This window comes from Scardinius erythrophthalmus, assembly GCF_964197995.2.
Source record: "Scardinius erythrophthalmus genome assembly, chromosome: 3".
Taxonomy (NCBI): domain Eukaryota; kingdom Metazoa; phylum Chordata; class Actinopteri; order Cypriniformes; family Leuciscidae; genus Scardinius; species Scardinius erythrophthalmus.
Genome location: NC_138223.1, coordinates 33,255,809 through 33,274,937, shown reverse-complemented (window position 1 = coordinate 33,274,937; position 19,129 = coordinate 33,255,809). Strand labels below are relative to the sequence as shown.

The 19,129-nt window shown below is 34.9% G+C and overlaps 1 protein-coding gene across 1 annotated transcript; it reads left to right on the top strand.

The window, feature by feature from the left end:
• Positions 1-15,902: 15,902 nt before the first annotated feature.
• hmx1 (H6 family homeobox 1) lies at positions 15,903-17,351 on the top strand (the record flags this gene model as incomplete). Its single annotated transcript, XM_081360449.1, has 2 exons — positions 15,903-16,173; positions 16,759-17,351. The coding sequence occupies 2 exons, from the start codon at positions 15,903-15,905 to the stop codon at positions 17,349-17,351; spliced, it is 864 nt and encodes a 287-aa protein (XP_081216575.1).
• Positions 17,352-19,129: the final 1,778 nt, after the last annotated feature.

The following is a 19,129-nucleotide window of genomic DNA, read 5'->3' as shown; positions in this document are numbered from 1 at the left end:
CATATTACAGCCAGAATTTCAAATAACCTTCTGCACACGCCACATGTTTTTTGTTTTCATTGTACATTGTAAATACATAAAATAACATTAAATACATTATTTATATTGTAAGTACTAAGACTTTTAACCAGTTATCACTGACATATGAGTAAATCATATCATCCTGGGCTGCGTTTCTAAAAAGTACCGTGAGCTAAGTTGATCATATAAACCAGAGACCATTGGTGACAATGGTTCTACGATCTAGGCTTTGGGAAACGCAGCTCTGGTCTCTAATCCTGTGTCCCAATGCAATAAAGATCTCTTTGGGTAAAAGGCTTACCACTTCTGGCATCCTGCTATGTGTACTTACTATGAGTGATACCCTTTCTAACAATGACTGAAACCCTTTCTAACTATGACTGATAACCTTACTTAATGGGTTAGAGGAAAAATAAATGGATGAAGAAGGTAATGCAGTGAGATTACAAATTTGTACATCCAAGTCTCCTTTATCATTTATACCTTATGAAAACTGAAGTCTGTCCTTCTGCGTTGTCTGTTGTGATGAGTGTGGAGCACTACACAATCATTCATGGAGCATGACAAAAAAAGAGAGATGAACTGAGCACATGAAACATGGACAAACAGGGTTGGTAACAATACAGAAAATGTGGCACAAATTTACAAAAACTACTGCTGTACAGTACAATATCAACACGTAGGTTTCGTAAACTGAGTTTTTGTTCTAGGTATAAACGTCTTTTGTCCTCATAATTTATTCAGCACGCGTATGTTGATTGATGAAACATTTACTATGCAAGTCATTAGCAGGCTCGTATAAAAGCCAGTCAAAAAGAGACAGATGTGTTTGATCATCTCGCTGGCATGAATCCAAGAGATGTCTTAATCAATGTTTGCAATATCCTTTTTAATGTCTCCGATTATTTCCAAGTTTGCAGGTTTCATATGTGAATTATATATAATTGATAGGTGATGTAAGACGAGGCAACCACACACATTGGGTTTCCATGTTTAATGGGGACTTTCCATAGGCTACTGTACAATCTGTAGGCTATATTCTATCCCCTATTCCTACCTATAACACAACCCTGACAGAAAACGTTCTGCATTTTTACATAAAAAATTATCATAATAATAATTTCGTATGATTTATAAGCTGTTTTCCTCGTGGGTACCAAACAACGTCCCCACAAGGATTTCAGATAGGCCTATTGCAGTCTGTGTGGAGACCAAACGTGTATGACTGTGATTAATATGGTCTCTTTTGAAGGAAATGTCACTTCAAAGTATTTCTTGGACAACAGCGACACCATCTTTCGGATTTACGAGATTTATTATCAGAGGAAATATCTGATCCAGTATCACACCTTTATGGGTGTTTCTTCAACTATGGGCACTACGGAAACCAGTGCGTGCGTGCGCGTGCGTGTGTGTGTTAATGCATAACTTTGCGTTGTATTCTTATTTAGTGCAGTAGTGATGTGACAGGCCTACTGAGGCGGATACGCAAAATCACATCATTTTACGTTTTTCGCTGTTTTAGAAGCCTATGACTATGAGCACTAAAGCGACAGATACCAGAAGGTAGAATGATAATATGGAAGAGGAAGAGAATTAATGCATTGTTAATTTCAGTTAATTAGTTTCTGCTTTAATTAAGGATCGTAATGATTTGATTAAATTATATGCTCACGGCACAGCTCTGTGTTCGACAATACTCTCTCTCTCTCTCTCTCTCTCTCTCTCTCTCTCTCTCTCTCTCTCTCTCAGTCGGAAAATACATAAGCAGAAGCAATTCAGTCGTTAATACAATATGCATTTTTAGACTAACGAGAAAGAGTGACGTTTGTTTTGAATAACTTTGCTGCCCTCTACTGGTCGATTTGACATAATGCAGCTACAATCTCCATTCGGTTCAGTGTTAAAACTGGTTCAAGATTTGGTTGGGAGTCCACTCAATGTTAATAGTAAATAGGATAAATCTCTAAACATTAGCCAAATAAAACAGACCTGGACTTCAAATTGCACAAAGATAGCCTACATAATTGCAGACTGATTTTGTGTAACGTCACATACCATCATTTTAGTTATCTGTGAAATAGCCTACTGGGAAGAATAACTTTTGTAGAGAGCAAATCAACTGTAAATATTCACCATGTACTGAACATAACATGCTTGAAATTAACTTAAGTCATCATTAAGTAGTTTTAAGTAAATTGTCATGGTTATATTGTATTAAAAAAAATGTTGTGCATTGGTCCATCAGAACAAGAAAAATATGAATACCACAAAAGGATGAATGCAAAAGTATATCATATGCATTTTTGCTTTTCTTACAGTATACAAATGGTATAAAAAGACAAAAAAAAAAAACAATTAGACTTCAATTTACAGACCACTAAAGCAAATCCATGTATACTGAAATCAACAGTATTTAAAATGAAACAAACAAAATGGTAAACACTTTTATAAAAATACATAAACAAAATGCTTACTTGAAGCTAGTAACATAGAGACAGATATTTCTGTAAAATGTTTGCTTTTTACCATCATAAAGAAATCCAGTGTAACTACATGTCATACACTGTGTACATTAATGGGACTATTTATTTATTTATTTATTTATTTAGATAAAAAAAGAACAATGTCTAATATTTGATATGGCCATTCTTTTTGGAATATTTTATAATTATTAAACATTTTATAAGTGATCTATATTATATTTATATCATATTTGTTCAGATAAACATATCCTCAAAACTAAGAATTTCCATAAGTTAAAAGAATGTATTTCAACTCATTAACACATTTACAAAATGCATCAAAACATGTTTTTCATCATCATTTATTTGCTAAATATTTTCAAAAAAAAAAAAAAAAAAAAAACATAAAAAAACAATAACTACAAAAAACATTAAATTGTTCCAGGGGGTAAAAAGCTTATTAAAAAAAAATAATAATAATAAATTGAAGTGCCTTTAATTACTGTTAAGGGGGAAAATGTTAACACTTTACAATAAGGCTTTGTTAGTTATCATTAGTTACTGTAACTACATTAGTTAATGTAGTGAAAATACTTGTTATCAATCTTAGATAATGTTCATTTCAAAATTTATAAATACATTATTCAAATCAAAAGTTGTATATTATTATTTAATGGACCTGAGCTAACATGAACTAACAATGAACAGTTTTTTATTAACTAACATGAACAAAGATACATAAATACTGCAACAAATGTATTAATATCAGTTGAACAAATGTTGTATGTTATCTATTGGAGCTCTTTGTGAAAGTGTTACTGAAAAAAAAAAGTATTCCTGTTTAGTACAGAAAATGATAATGACCTCACCAAGAGTGAGTTGATACTGACACTGCAGTGACCAGCTTTAGAATGATTGATTTGTATTTCCCGTTCATCCTGATATCCTCTTTCATTGGAGACAGAGACTCTGCATGTGAGCAGGGGAAATAAAAGTGTTCAGTGACCCCAGACAAGCTCCAAAGGTCACACTAAGCAAATAGAAGCCGACAACATCCATACCTCATGGAGCCCTCTGTACACCAGACCAGAGACAGCAGCGTGTTTAACTAATGACGGCACTTACGACACACAGATTTTTCCTCTGAAAACTGAAATTGGAAATCACTGCACCGGACCTATACCTGACCAAATGATGGTTGAAAGGGGAGCACCATAACCAGGCTAATCTTTTTTTTTTTCTAAATTATTTCAATGATTAAATGGGAAAACGCACCTCTAAAGGATGTTTGTCGATATTTAATGTAAGCAAACAGGGATGAAAAAGTAAGTGGAATTTGTTTTTTTGTTTTCCCCTTTAATCTATTTTTACAAATGATTTTCAATTTAACAGAAATGATTTAATCATCTATAAGGTGGTAAAGGAAATGAAGGACTGATATTACTCACAGCATACAGAACAATTACAAAACAAACAAAAAAAGTTTCTCTCGCTGTCTCTTTTTTGGCTCTAGACAAACTAAAGTCAACTGAACAGGCATTAATCCGACAAAGGATTCCAGCATTTGAGATGCCTCTGGGGTAATTGACCAGTCAGAAAAATGGATTAGAGATTACAGCTAGAAATCAATTGTGAAATAGTAACCTGCTACTCAGTTATTACCACTGTGCTGTGATGTGAAGCTAACAGAAATCCATATCTGGCAACATACTTCCAGAATACTCAAAACGATGTATACCCAAAATACAGTATACCATTTAAAAAGAAAAACTACATTCCTGAGAGAGACAATGGTTCTGTGGCAGTATGTGGATTTAAGAGCAAAGTATCCAGTAATTATATCACATAAATAGCATTTTAAATGAGCAAATATTGTTATTAGGGCTGTCAAAAGATTAATCGTGATTAATCGCATCCAAAATAAAAGTTTGTGTTTACATAATATATGTGTGTGTACTGTGTATAATTATTTTGTATATATAAATTCACACACATGCATGTATATATTTAAGAAATATTTGCATACATATACTGTATATATTTATATATAATTTATATTATATATAAATATACATTTTTTATATATAAATTACACATTTTTCTTAAATATATACAAGCATGTGTGTGTATTTATATATACAAATTTAATTATACACAGTACACACACATATATTATTTAAACACAAACTTTTATTTTGGATGCGATTAATCGCGATTAATCTTTTGACAGCCCTAATTGTTATACATTTGTGGTATACATTGCACAGGAAATCTCAAGTCAGAGAAAGCATTAACTAATAAAATCCTAAATGTAAAAGAAAAACATTAGAAAAACACAGATTTTCATTCAAATAATATATTATACATGTAAATATAATAAATATATAACAAATGTTATTTTAATATTATTAATGTTTATTAAATGTTATTATATATTAATTATATGTACATGTAATATTTATAACACATTTTAATAAATAAAAAATAGAATTACCTTGGAGAAGATCTGAGTCGAAGAAAAATACTGTTGACCAAACCGCAATGCTTATATTAATAGAAATGTTGTCCTAAAAACACTTTATTGCGGTATTGTCAATATAGGTGTAATATGCAAATGTGTTTTTTTTTTCTTTTTTTTTTCTTGGATGATTTGTTAGTTGCAACATAATTAGCAACATATGTTGTACTATTGGAATTTTATATTAGTAGATTTAAAAAAAGTTTACTTTTTACAGATATGCTGTAATTGGAAAATACTTTTAATATGATAGCCTAATTAGTGTTGTTTTGACTGAAATCTAATATTTTAATTTAATTTAAAAAAATATATATATTTTTTTTTGTTGTTAGATTTATCCATACCTGAGAAGCACCTTGGCACTCAACTGCTCCACAGGGTGTTTTTTATAAAAGGGTTTTCCTCAAAAATGAAATACTTAAACTTCAATATTTCTTTGTGTGCCTAAGACGCCCTTAAAAGGCAAGTCTCGTCTACTTATGCTATTTTAGTAACATTCAACTGAGAGAAAGAACAGTGTGAGCCAAAGATGGAAGTTATGTTAAAGCATTTCCACTCTCATCAATTAATTAAAAGCACTTCAAGCACCTTGAAACCAGCAGTTGTTTTCAATGCCTGACCTACACGTAAGAGCGATAATCTTTTTTATTATTATTACTTTACATATTCTCCTTACAAAAGGCATCAGTAACTGGCCGGCGGCCAAAAGGAGAGAGAGAGATATGATTCAAACACAGACAAAGTCAGAAGACGACGGATGGATAGACGACACAGTCGAGATGCACAGATCTGTATATGATGAGAAGTGGACAGAGCACAGAACATGGAGAAGTGCCACACACACAAAAGCAAAGCTGGAGAGATTGTGTGAGGAGCTCCAGAAAGAGGGAATGTCCTGTCGACGGTCGAGCTGGGCGGGGCAAGAAACTTGCGTGACAAACGGAGTGAAAAACAAGCGTCTCCTCTCCTCTGGGCAACGCATTAATACCACCGCCTTTCATCTTTCCTGTCGCTTTCTGTTAACCCAGTCCTGCCTCCACTCCCCACATCCATCTTTAATCACCACTCCCCAAACAGGCTCACCAATTACCACAGTTAGGCTGGCCAGGCATGAACAATCCATCCTCAAGAAGCAGAGATGGAGAGATGACAGGATAACTCTTTATATATTATACTGATTCACCATCAGGCCCCCTAATACAGTGAGGTAATGCCGTATCCTTTGTCTTTTTGAATAAAGTTGCCCATTACTTTCAGACTTGGCGACTGAAAGAGGATCCCTCCTGACATCCAAGTTCTCCTTTTCTTCTCAAAAAAGATGTTATGTATTAGTCAATACAGACGGCCTTGGTCTTGGAAACTTCAAAGCCAGTGACGTGACCAACCGATCCAACGGTTCATAGCTTCCACGGACATGTTTAGAAATAATAGTGCATCTACTCTGAATGCCAAACGGTGTCATGTGCTCATCATGACATACACTCTTAAAAATAAAAGTTCTGTATTAGCATTGATGGTTCCATGAAGAACCTTTAACATCCATGGAACCTTTCCACAACACCAAAGCTTCTTTGGATTATTAAAGTGTTCTTCGCAGTATGAAAAAAGCTTCTTTTTAAGAATTGTTGACCCCAAAATGGTTGTTCCTTGGCATCGCTGTGAAACCCCCTTTTGGGACCTTTCATTTTTAAGAGTGTAGTCATGTAGTCACAACCATAAGAGCTGCAGATATGACCTTGAGCACAGCTTGCTTACTGTACCAAGCCTTTGCTTTTCATTGCACATTCTTTGTGTCGTCTTTCTCCTTCTCTTTCTTTCTCACGCAATCCCTTTATCCAGCAGCAGTTCAGTAAAGCGTGCACTGCATCTCCCCATGCAACAACCAGTTAATTGTCAGGTTAAATAAACTCAGTCAAGGAGATGAACTCAGAAATCAGAACATGGGTTTGGGATGATAAATCAGACATGAAAAATGACAACACGTGCGCAAAGTCAATCTGAAACCACTCGGGCAACAATACATGTCAAGTGTTCAAATGAATATTTAACATCAAAGGCATTGATTTGTATGTGGTTAAGATTACACGCTCTATTAGTAAAAATCAACATTTCTTTGGTTTTTGAATACAGACAAAACAAAAATTATTCAGACATTCTGAATAAATTTGGGCTCGACTGTATTTGTGTTCACATGTGGCTCTGCATCAAACACACACACACACACACACGTGCGCGCACACGGCAATGTTAGGAGGTTTTGATCCAGTCTTTATGAAAAGCCTTTCATTACACTGATTAAAATGAGTATTAAACATTAGAAGTACAGTGTTTTTCCATTTTCTTTTTTTTTGGTCTAAATTCTTTATGTAAAGTGTGATGCAAAATGGCATTAACTAGCAAATCTGTTTAAGAGATCTAATTGCAAATAAGCATATTATTTCAGTTGTAATACTACAAAGTCGCTTGTGCTCCCCATTACAAAGGGCTTTTTTATTTAGTATTCACTTACATTTCAGATTTGTAACACTTCAGCTGTAAAATGAAGTGAAGTAAAATGTAAATTTGTTCAAACTTTGTGACTGCTAGTTTTTGTCAAAAACGTTATACATTTAAACAATAATAAGCACTGCCATTCTACCCAGTTCAGTTTTAATTATAAATTTGTCTTTTTTTATTTCTATTTTTGTGTTTTATACTCGACCTCGCTGAGGTAGAGAGTTTGAGCGGTGGAATTTGTAGTTTGATCTGAACTGCATTTAAAAACCTCACGTTTTCAACTCTTTGTGGCAGCGTGAAGAGCTGGGGTTGACAGGGGGCAACGTAGCATGAAGAGGTTAAACAAACAGACATTCTTCATTAAAAACCTCCAGCTGATAAAGAAGATAAACTGACATTTTAGGCCAAGCTTAAATAATTATAAAAATCTTGCAATAACAAGGCCATTATGTTCCTCTTCTATTAAATAAACATCCAGCAGAAAGTGTAGTACAAATAATTCCTTCAATTAAGCAAATATATAAATAACAAAATAATATATTATTTTGTTATTATAATAATAAAAAAATACACTTTTTTTCACTGTAAAAAGTGAACAGTTGGATCAACTTTAAAAAATTACTTCAATTGGTAACACCTAAAGAAATTAAGTTTTCTCAACTTAAATTATCACGTTTTATCATGGGAAAATGTGATAATTTAAGTTGAGAAAACTTAATTTCTTTAGGTGTTACCAATTGAAGTAATTTTTTAAAGTTGATCCAACTGTTCACTTTTTACAGTGTAATAACCCCCAACAGAAGATCAACATATCATAATCTCAGTGTTTCAGATAGCAGAAATACATTATGATCAAATGCAGCCTTTTTAACATACAGTAATACATTGTTTTGTGTTTCCTTTAATACAAATTCTGGTGATGTGTGCTTCTCTGTCCTTAACCTGTCCTTTGTTTCAGAAAATTGCAAACTGATGCGGTATTAACCACAGAGGCAAGACTTCAGCAAAACTTCGACTGTGCCTCCGCCCATATATCAAGTCCAATTTCACGGTGGCGACTCAATTCGGGTTCAAACCGCAGAGACCATGAGGGCGTTCGGGCTGACCGCACCACTAAAGAGCTACAGCAGATGCCCGGACCTCAAATGTGTCTGATGTCAATGCAGAGTTTAATGGGTCAAATGCAGAGTCCAGGCTATAGCATAGCTGGGTGAGCCTGAGCCCGGCTACTGTCTTTTATAGGAAACTGAAAACATTCCTTAAAGATCATGACTGACTGAACTCCTGTCTGTGCACGAACATCAAGCGTGCCACCCATCGGTGCAGCCGGGCATACAGACAAACATTCCTGCAACAACACAGAAGTTGTCCTGACCTTGGCTCATATTTATGGTGAAAACTAATCTTCAAATGTTTGTAAAAAAAAAAAAAAAAAAAAAAAAAATTAAATGAATTTGAGTTTATTGAAGAAAGTCCCTTGCTGTGTAGAAACACTGTCTCTTGGGTTCAAGATTACTTAGGTTTAACATATGCTCTACAAAAGAAATGCATTTGAGAACTTCAAATTTACTATTTGTTCCTGAACTGAAACAACTTGTTTTTGTTACAAGGGTCAGAGACATGGTGCCCTACACTGCAAAATGTAATTTTCTTATCGAGTATTTTTGACCTGTTTTACAGTACAAATATCTAAACTTTCAAGAAAGAAAAAGAAAAAATCTAAATTAAGTTTAAACTTAAAACAAGAAAGAACATCTGTGTGTGAAAATTAAGTTAATTCACTAGCAAAAGTCACTTAGTTTTTCGATGAATTTTTCAGAACACAAGACTTTATATTTTGTTATTTTGCTTCAAGTAAAAGCATCTTGATTTAGGATATATTATATAGATATATTATTCAAACATATATTAAAGTCACATTTGCATATACAATGAAAAAAAAACCTTAAGTATTCTGGCATGATCTTATTATTTATTTTAACAAAACTGTCTCACTGCTTATTCATATTTGAACAACTTTAGACAGGAGCAGAAAAATAAAATAAAATATTATATCATAGAGAGGACCGCTACAGACACACATGACTCTAAGCTAATACAGGATATGATGGCCCTCAAAACTTAATAATTAAAAGCAAAATATAATTAACTTATTAATAAACTGCTATAAAAATGGTATACAAGTTAAGAAACCACAATTAATACAAAAATGAATTTCGAAGAACTTGACATGTTTTCTTTGGGCCACTATTCAAAATGTATTTGTCATTGAATGGTAAATGAAAAAAAATATATGAATTGTAGTCTCAAACACTGAAAAAGCTCTATACATGTTATTTGGTGCCATTCTTTCTCTAATAGGTTTGTGTAAAAAGACAGAAATTTAGACTGAAATTTAGAGATCAAGACTGCCTTATTCTCTCGCACTGAAGTAACAATATCTGTGCCGGAACACTAAACACGGTTGATGCTAACAGGAGCCAGTACACATCATATATTCATTGCTGAATTAAAAAAAAAAAGAAAAAAGAAAACTCATGCCACATGGTTAAACTAAGATGCTCAAAGCCTCCAACAGCCTGCACCGCTCAGTGCTGGTTAGATTTTAGTCAGTTACTGATTCTAAATTACATGACAAAAATTGTAGCTAGTAACATAATCCATTACATTTAAAGTAATATAATCTAACTACTTTTTGATTACTTTTAGATTACTTTTGACCTAACTTGTTTATCACGTTGTTTTGAATAGGACAATATTGTACCATATTGATATAAAAATACAAAGAGAAAGAAAATGTATTCCATTCTTTGTTATCAACAACATGAAGTTCATTATCATATTACGTCATGATTACCCAGACTGGGGTTACTGATGGAACTGCATGGGGTTTGTGAGTTTAATGAAAAGTAAATAATTAAATCATAATTTAAAATGTAAATAAATAATTTAAAAATAAAAACAAATCAAAATAAAACACTTACTAAAAAGATGAAATGTTTCATTTGTTTACCTGCATTTCATGTAACCATTATTTGACATCAGAGAACTGAGAACTTAATTTTTCTTCTTCTTCTTCTTCTTATTATTATTATTGACGACTTAATTATTAATATATATTTTAAAGACAAAAGACTTCCAAAGACAGCAATACATGGTTAAATGCCTCCCTTAGTGATGATTGAAGTAATAATACATGTGTTCAGCAGGAGTTATTTAGATGCGCAATGTTGCAATGTTGAGAAAACACTTCTGAAAAGTGAAATTACTTCTGTAAATCCAGTGATCAAATGACAATCATTTACTACCCAGGGTGTGTTACGCACTTAAACAGAGTAACGTCTCGATGGTTCTGCATTCTTTTAACATATACTTGTCCTCACTTTGATTTTTTGCTCATGAGGAAAGTCTGAAAGGACTTTGCATAATTATAGAGTATGTGAAAATAAATATAATGTGCCCATGATAATGTCTAGGAAAAGGAGTAAGATGAACCACAACTGCACATGGGTGATTCTATATTTGCAGGTTCATTTGGTGTCCAAAGTCATTATTATTATTTTCCTTTTTTTCAAATGGTTATATTTTTATATAATTTGTAACTCCTTGTCATGGATCACAAGATGTTACATGATATAATATTTACTGTAAAAAGTGTATATAGCTGAAAATCATGACTTCTTGTTGTCCAAATGAGTCAGTCTTGCATCAGTTCTGTTACTGAACTATACTTTGCCTTTAAATTGGTGGAATTATCTCCCACAACTGCAGGAATTATGTCACTTTCCCTCACTGATAAGATCTGAAGCACTGAAAGGTATGTGTGTTCTCTCTGAGAAAGTATTTTAATCTAAAAAGTTCTTACACCAAGAGTTATTTTGTAAAATGTCAAAACTGTTACCACAATATCAAAAGGAAACCAGAATGTATCACTGATTACACAGTGGGTTGTTTAAAAGTCTTTAAATCATGATTTCATTAGTGCCATGTGCTCTTAGCATTTATGCTAGCAAGTGAAGTTTTTGGCTAAAAAGTTTTAAATGGTAAATTCTGTTCACATCAAACCCTGTTTACCGCCTAATTTGTCTGTAAAAGTGTTGACAAACAATAATATAAAGAAATCTGTTGGGTTTTTTTTAAATTAAAAGTAAAAAAATAAATAAATAAATAAAAAGGAAGTGTGTTTGAAGCACACATGTGTGTTTGGCAAGCACTGAATTATTAAAATATCATTTGTTTTCAATAAGATACTGGAAAGAATTTCTGTTAGTGAACAAAATGCATCTCCAATTATAGAATCACACACATCTTTTACCTGCTGTACTGTAACCCCACCAATAGATGGGGCTTTGTAGACACCCCATATGCCTTCAAAGCCAAGACAGATGTTGAAGGCATACTATAATTTTTTTTTAGACTGACCTGTGTATATTCAACATGGTTAAAAGATTTGTGGATAAAGAAGTGGCTGTGGAATGATTATAGTCATAATGATAACCAGACTGGTTTACTATAGGAGACTTACAGCGATAAAGCACCTTTACAAGAAGCAACTGGGTGACCGTTTGGATGGAGAATCCAGCTGAACTGGGTCATATGCTAATCTGTATAAAAGTCTTTTAATACTCTCTATTCATAAAGTACTGTATGCCTCTGCAGAGAGCTTAGACTGAGCCATCTCAACATGCCCAGGGGAAAATGCACAAGGAGCTTAACAAACAGAAGCTGAAATGAAGGCGCAGAAGAAAACCGTTAACTTTTATAACTTGATTACAATTTATTTGGCCTGTTTCCTTTCTCGGTCCATCATAGGAAGGAAATATGGTTACACCATGTGGTCTTTCGAAGCTTATTAGGAGAATAGCGATATCATGTGAACATAAGGACAAATGGGGGAGGGATGAGTTCATGTGATGGGTAAGAATTGTGACATATAGTGAAAGACAATGAGGGCAAAAAGGGTAGTTAAATAAATGGAAGAAATATATGTGTGTTGGGGGAGAAAAAGTAAAAGAGAGAGAGAAAGAGAGAGAGAAAGGAAAGCATTAAAGGTCTCAGTACTGGTCAGCAGTGTGAAAAGGCCATGCCAGTCTAGATAAGGATCAGTGGGGTTACATGCCCATGAGGCCGGCCCTCACATAGGGGGTCGGACTTGGTGCCATATCAGAGAAAGTGCCGAAGTACACACAGTAATATGAGCTAAATAATCTTTGCCTCTCACTCACAAAAAGAAGAAAAAGGAGGGAAAGAAGAGAAGTGAACCCCAGTCAATAGGCCTACATCAAAACCTGCAGTAGTGGGTTAAGTGGTCGCAGAGAAAACACTGTAGACATAATTTTGCTTGACACCATATGTAGCATATCACAATATGGATTTTCAAACTTGAAGCCTGTTAAAATACAGTAAGTGCCTTTGATAGTGCCTTTCCTATTGTTGCCTGTTGCATGAGACCATGCCAAGCACAGCCTGCTGACGCATATTTGCCAAAAATTAGGCGTTCTCGGGCTACATTTTATTTTCCAAGATAGTTGATGCATCCCTGAGTCCTCAACTGGGCCAATATAATTCAATAATAATAATAAAAAAGAGACTATACTCGACTAGTCTTTGCTGAAATCAATAGGCTATAATGCCACAATGATTACAAGCTGTTAATGAACAACATTTTTTTTAATCTATTGTGAAAAAAAAAAAAAAAACGGAAATACACGCCACACCGTTGACAAGAATCTTACATATTCTGATTGATATTCTTATCAATTTTGTAATTTTAGGAAAATACATTTCTTACACGTGATTTTAAAACCCCTTAATGAAAAGCAAGCAGTGACGTAATAAAGAACATTAATTTAGCGCGTCAACAATATTATTTAAAGATAGGCCTACTGAAAATTCCTAATTCTTGACACATAACTTAACACATTTAAGTTAAAGGATATAACAACGTTCTCAATTTCACGCTATCCATAAATTAAAAAGTAGGCCTACGTAAGATTAGGGTGTGACCTCGCTAATTAACGAACGCTGAAGAAATTTAGGTTTTTCATATTGTCAAAGTTGTTACATGTTCATGTAAACGAAAATCTTAGAAAATACATCTGCACGCATTGTTTTCATATTTTATCATCAGACGAAATAAACGTAGACCTTGTAATGTACAATTATATGAACTTTAATTAAACTTACCATCAGCTGACAATAATCTTTTTTTCCTTTTGTATAGTGTCTTTTACATTATTACATTTACATAATTTATAAAAATATGTTATTATATATTATTTTATATTATTAGGCCTACATTATTATTGCTATTATTAGGCTATCATTACCTTTCACCTTCACGCATATTCAGGTTTATTGGGACACTTTTCCCCAGTCATCTCAATGGCAAAAAGTGTCCCAATCAGCTTAAAAAAAAAAAAACGACAATGACTGCTATTATACGAAGTCCACCACAATGATAATGTCGAATAATTATTAATACATAATATAGCAAAAAGATCGAGAAAAAAAATCACGTCATAAATAACAAGGAAATAGGGCCTATATATAAACTTATTTTCAAAATCCAGGAATTTCACCGTTGCACTTCTGCAAATAGCTAGGCCTAATCCTTTTTAGACCAATTTATTTTGTGGATTGAGTTTTCTATTTGTCTTCCATGTATTAACTTAACAGATTAGTCTACTGAATCTCACGCTATTTACCAATCACCGAGACCTCGCTAAATCATGATCATTTAAATACGTTTTGCCTATGTTGGGTAACCTTAAGGCCGGAATAGAAGTTATTTATCTCAAACTAAGATTTGACCTGCTGTCCTGAAGCGGTTGCCTATATAACGTCAAATCTCAGACATTTGAAACAATTTATATCTTATCTTAGGTAATTATCTTTTATTTTTATTTAGTTAGGCCTATATTTTAATTAAGTGTTGCAAATCACATGCTGTAAAAAAATTGTCACAACCTATTTAAAATTAACTTTAAGTCAAAAGTATTATTCAACATACGTGAACCAAAACAAATATATCACGTTGGCCACACCAAATGAAGGTAATTTTAAGAATCAAGTAACAGCTAGGTATTTACACTTTTGGACGCATTATGCATGGTTTTGTTTTTATGCTTTATAGCGCATAACGCTCAGTGGGGTTCAATAGAACCACCGGGTTTTTGACTCACTTTTAAAGAACCCTTTATGCCAAAAAGGTTCTAGGCTATATAACAAGAAATGTATTAAAAAAAAAAATACTTTTTTTTTTTATATGTAATTTTTTATTGATAACATGTTTATGAGCTGTTTATTTCGTAAAATTAAATTAAAATTAATAATGAAACAAAGCCAAAGCCACAAAATGATCCCATGATGGGAACCCCAGGCGCTTGACAGAAACCTTTAAGGTTCTAAAAAACTTTTCGTATAATAGTGCAAGCCTAAAGATCTCAGTATTAGGCTATAATTTCGTGCCAGTATGAGGTGCTAAAATAGATTTATAATTAACTTTTTAACAAATTTAAATGATTTCGAATTGCTTTCATTTTTAATTTAATTTTATTATATGCTTGCAAATCACATGCACTCAAATAAGTAACCATGGATCCAGAAAACCAAATGCATAATGTAGGCTATTTGTCCAATTAGAGTCAGTGAGGGCCAGGAACTTAATTGCAATTTACTGTTAACGCTCGAAAAAATATTTTAAAACGATTTTCATGGGTCAGTAAATAAACGTCTGGCTGATGTAGCTAACATGTTTAGTGTTTACAGATCATGAGTTCCAAAAAAAAATCCCGAATCTTTAGTTGTGGTTTAAATATCTCATCTGACTTATTTAAACGCATAAACCAAACACAACATATCCTGGGATGCCCGACGAAGGCTGTCTCGCTGCCTGCGTGCCAAACAGTGGCGTTTGCTGTAACGTCGTTGTGATGTAGCGACCCATCCGACCAATAGACGGAGCAGCATCCGATTCTACGAGATCCCCAGCTGACGCGATGCGCTGAACCACTATCTGTATTTTGATTTGCTCTCCAATTGACCCACATACAGCTCTATGTGACAGGGGTTCCACCGACCCTGAGACACGATCAAAAGCGATGTCGAACCGGAGCCGGTAATACCCTTTCACGAGTAGGCTAATCCCATTTGCTATTGTGATCGTCCAATAGCAGAATGCCCTCCGCTTGTTAAGCATTTGACTTGACTTGGATTTTTCTTTAGCCCACTATACAGCGCCCGCTTCTCTCTGTACTGGCGCCGTGGACGCACGAAGGATTTCGTCCAACTGAAGCGATGGTTGAGCGGGGACATCCGGAGAGAAAGGATTCGTTGCTTTTTGCTTAGAAGTATTCGCGAATCACCCGGCGGCTGCTGTTACTGGTATATTTGTACGAGAAATGCATGACAAAAGCCAACAACAGCATACTTCCACCACATCCAGGGGCTCGTCGTTTTTTATCGAGAATATACTTGGCACTTGTAGGACAGAAAAGTCTGCCTGTCCTATAAAGGATAGCGATGGCACGGACAGAGAGATTGTTCTTAAGGACAGCACTAAGGCGTATCGGAAAGAAATGTGCAGTCAAGCGTGCAGCACAGGCTTCAAGACAGAAATGTTTCGGAGCACACAGTCACCTCTGGAGTGGTATGGACGGGAAACCCTTGAGAGTAAGTTTATAGTTACAAACTCCACAGTTATTGTGAAAAATTAAGAGGCCTATAATATAGTCAGTGAAAAACTAGGTTTCATAAGCAGAACAGTGATCTCTACATGGATGACTTCATTTAAATGAGTGCACAAGCTCGAATGGGCTGTGATTTTCGTTGATGGAACAGGCTGATTTGCTCATTATTAGTTCCCAACTGAATCATTATTCTCCGTGTTAGTACAGCAGCAATTGTCCCTCTGGCAGGTCCAAATTAGTTTTAAGCCTCATTAGGTAAAACCAACAAAAGCAACTCGAATGCGCAGAGCAGCCGAGTCGCAATGAAAGACTTCCCAAACTCGTTAAAGGCTTCAGAGTGCAATTGGTTTGTCTGATTCGTTAACTCTGTAAAGCTGTGAAAGCCAAGTGGGAAAGTTGCCTGCTTATAGATTGATACACAATATGCACATATGGGAACGGGCCTAGATTACGAGCTAGCGAGTCGATTTTTTTTTTTTATATATATCACATTGTCTGATCAAATTGCCTACAATGAACATGCATTTCTTAAGCATTTATATACACATTCATTTCAATCTCTATTCAGGTCCAAGAGAAGAAACCCGCAATTCCAGTGAACACTGCCGCAGCGACAGGGACACCCCCGTGGCCTCTGAGCTTCTTGATGGAGCAGTAGACCGAAAAACGAGCGAGTGTGTGGTTGATGAGGGAGAGGACGCTCCACAGCTCTACGATGAACGTTCAGGTCCCGACACTTCCGAGTCAGGCACGGCCCGGAAGAAAAAGACCCGAACTGTGTTCAGCAGAAGCCAAGTCTTCCAGCTAGAATCCACGTTCGACATGAAGCGATACCTGAGTAGTTCTGAGCGCGCGGGACTCGCGGCCTCCTTGCACCTGACCGAGACACAGGTGAAGATCTGGTTCCAGAATCGCCGAAACAAATGGAAAAGACAATTGGCCGCGGATTTAGAAGCTGTTAATTTTAGCCACAACTCCCAACGGATTGTACGGGTGCCCATCTTGTACCACGATAAAACGACACCCATGTCGACACTCAGTTTTAACGTGTCTCCAGTCTCGCCACCAATCATGGGCTTCTCGAATTCAGTGAACTATCCGTTATCGTCCTTTGCTCATTCAATGAATTTAATAACATCGCAGATGACAGGCCTTGTCTGATCTTGGGAAAATGACATTGACAATAGTGGCCCAATGACAATTATCATCAATTGGTGCAATAACATGCTGGAAACTGCAGTATAATGCCTGCTGCATCCAAAGAAAAGAAAATGCCTATCACAAGAGAGAGACAAGTTTGTACTAATTGCCACTGTTATGTCTATAATCTTCTGTGCATGGGGGCCCTCACCTGTATGCAAATAAGGGCAACAGTTGCTTTGTGCAAATATAGGCCTATTTTTATTCAGAACCACTGATTTATAAGTTTTGTCACTTTTCACATTATACATTTTAATAAACGAAACACGTTAAAGCAATATGATTTTTCTTTAAATGGGTTTTTAAGACTTATATGAATGTGCTAGGACTTCACGGGAGAGCTTGAAAACCAATCATCATGCAAAATGTATTTCCACAGGTGTCCGGATAATCTGGATTACTTTGGGTATTTTCTAAACGAGTAAATCAAATTTAGCCAACTTTCAATGCACAATGCAGTAAATTCACAAAGAAAAAAAGGTGTGGTTGAAATAGGCCCTCTTAAATGCAGTCGGACACAACAGAAAAAGCAATACTAAATCAAAACACTGTTGAATGTAATATGTACAGTTTACATAAAATACTCAAATTTAAACGAATAATGCCTAATTACGTAGCCTATCAAATGTATGCATACATGAGTTCACAAATAAATCTCATTAAAATGTAGCCCACTCTTGTATAGGCCCGCTACCGGACATATTCACTTTGACAACAGAATAATGATCTACAATTATTATTTAGCCTAAATAATGTTGTTTGGAATCATATTTGGAATTTGGAATCATATTTAGACAAACACAATCATTTCATTATAGTTAACAACGATTTCAGAAGTATTTCAAGGTCAATTTTGAAATATCATCTTCCCGGATAAGAAAAACAAGAAGAAAAGAAGGAAATCTTAATTGTGGTTACTGACTAAGGGTTCAATAAAATAATATTTATTACAACATTATAGTCCATGCATGCTTTCAATGTCCAATACACAATGATTATACATTATTAAAGGACTAAGAAATAACGACTTAAAAAATAACTTGAATATGTGAGTGTATTTTTGAGAATATTTTTGTAATATTTACATTGTAGCCTGCAGCTAAGATAGTTCGAAAGAATCATATGCCCGTTTCTTTCACAAACAATGCATTGCCACAAAATAAAAACAAAAATATGAGGGGGGAAAAACTAATGAAATTTTGGTAAAAAAACAAAAAAAAAACAAATTACAAATCGGATTTTTATGTTCTACACACTAACGAAGTGCAAGAAGTAAAACCATTATTAGATGAGATCATTTACTTAAGTGTGAACTGAAAGTTCAACTGAAAAAAGCCATAGCCCAAGCTCCCTTTCTTCTCAAATTGACATCATCAAACGAGCTGGCAAAGTCCGCAAAATTGGCCTTTGCTAAAACCTGAAATTTCTTTCCTTTTCTTAAGAGCACTCGTTAAAAACAGTAGGCAGCGTGATTCATATAGTCTATGTGTGCCAGATGTCTGGATAGGTCTGAGCTCTAGCTCCCACCCCCCTCTGCCATTGGCCGCCTTGCTGTCTGATTCTCGTGACCAATAAACGATGGAGAATCGTATTCTTCCGGTCAGTGGACTAACCGTCTAGGCGAACGCAGCAACACTGCACGTCGTGGAGCGATGGTGCTCGGAGAATCGAGACGTTAGTTTACGACGCGGCAAAAAAAGAGACAAGGACAACGAGGACCCCCGCATCTAACGGAGAAT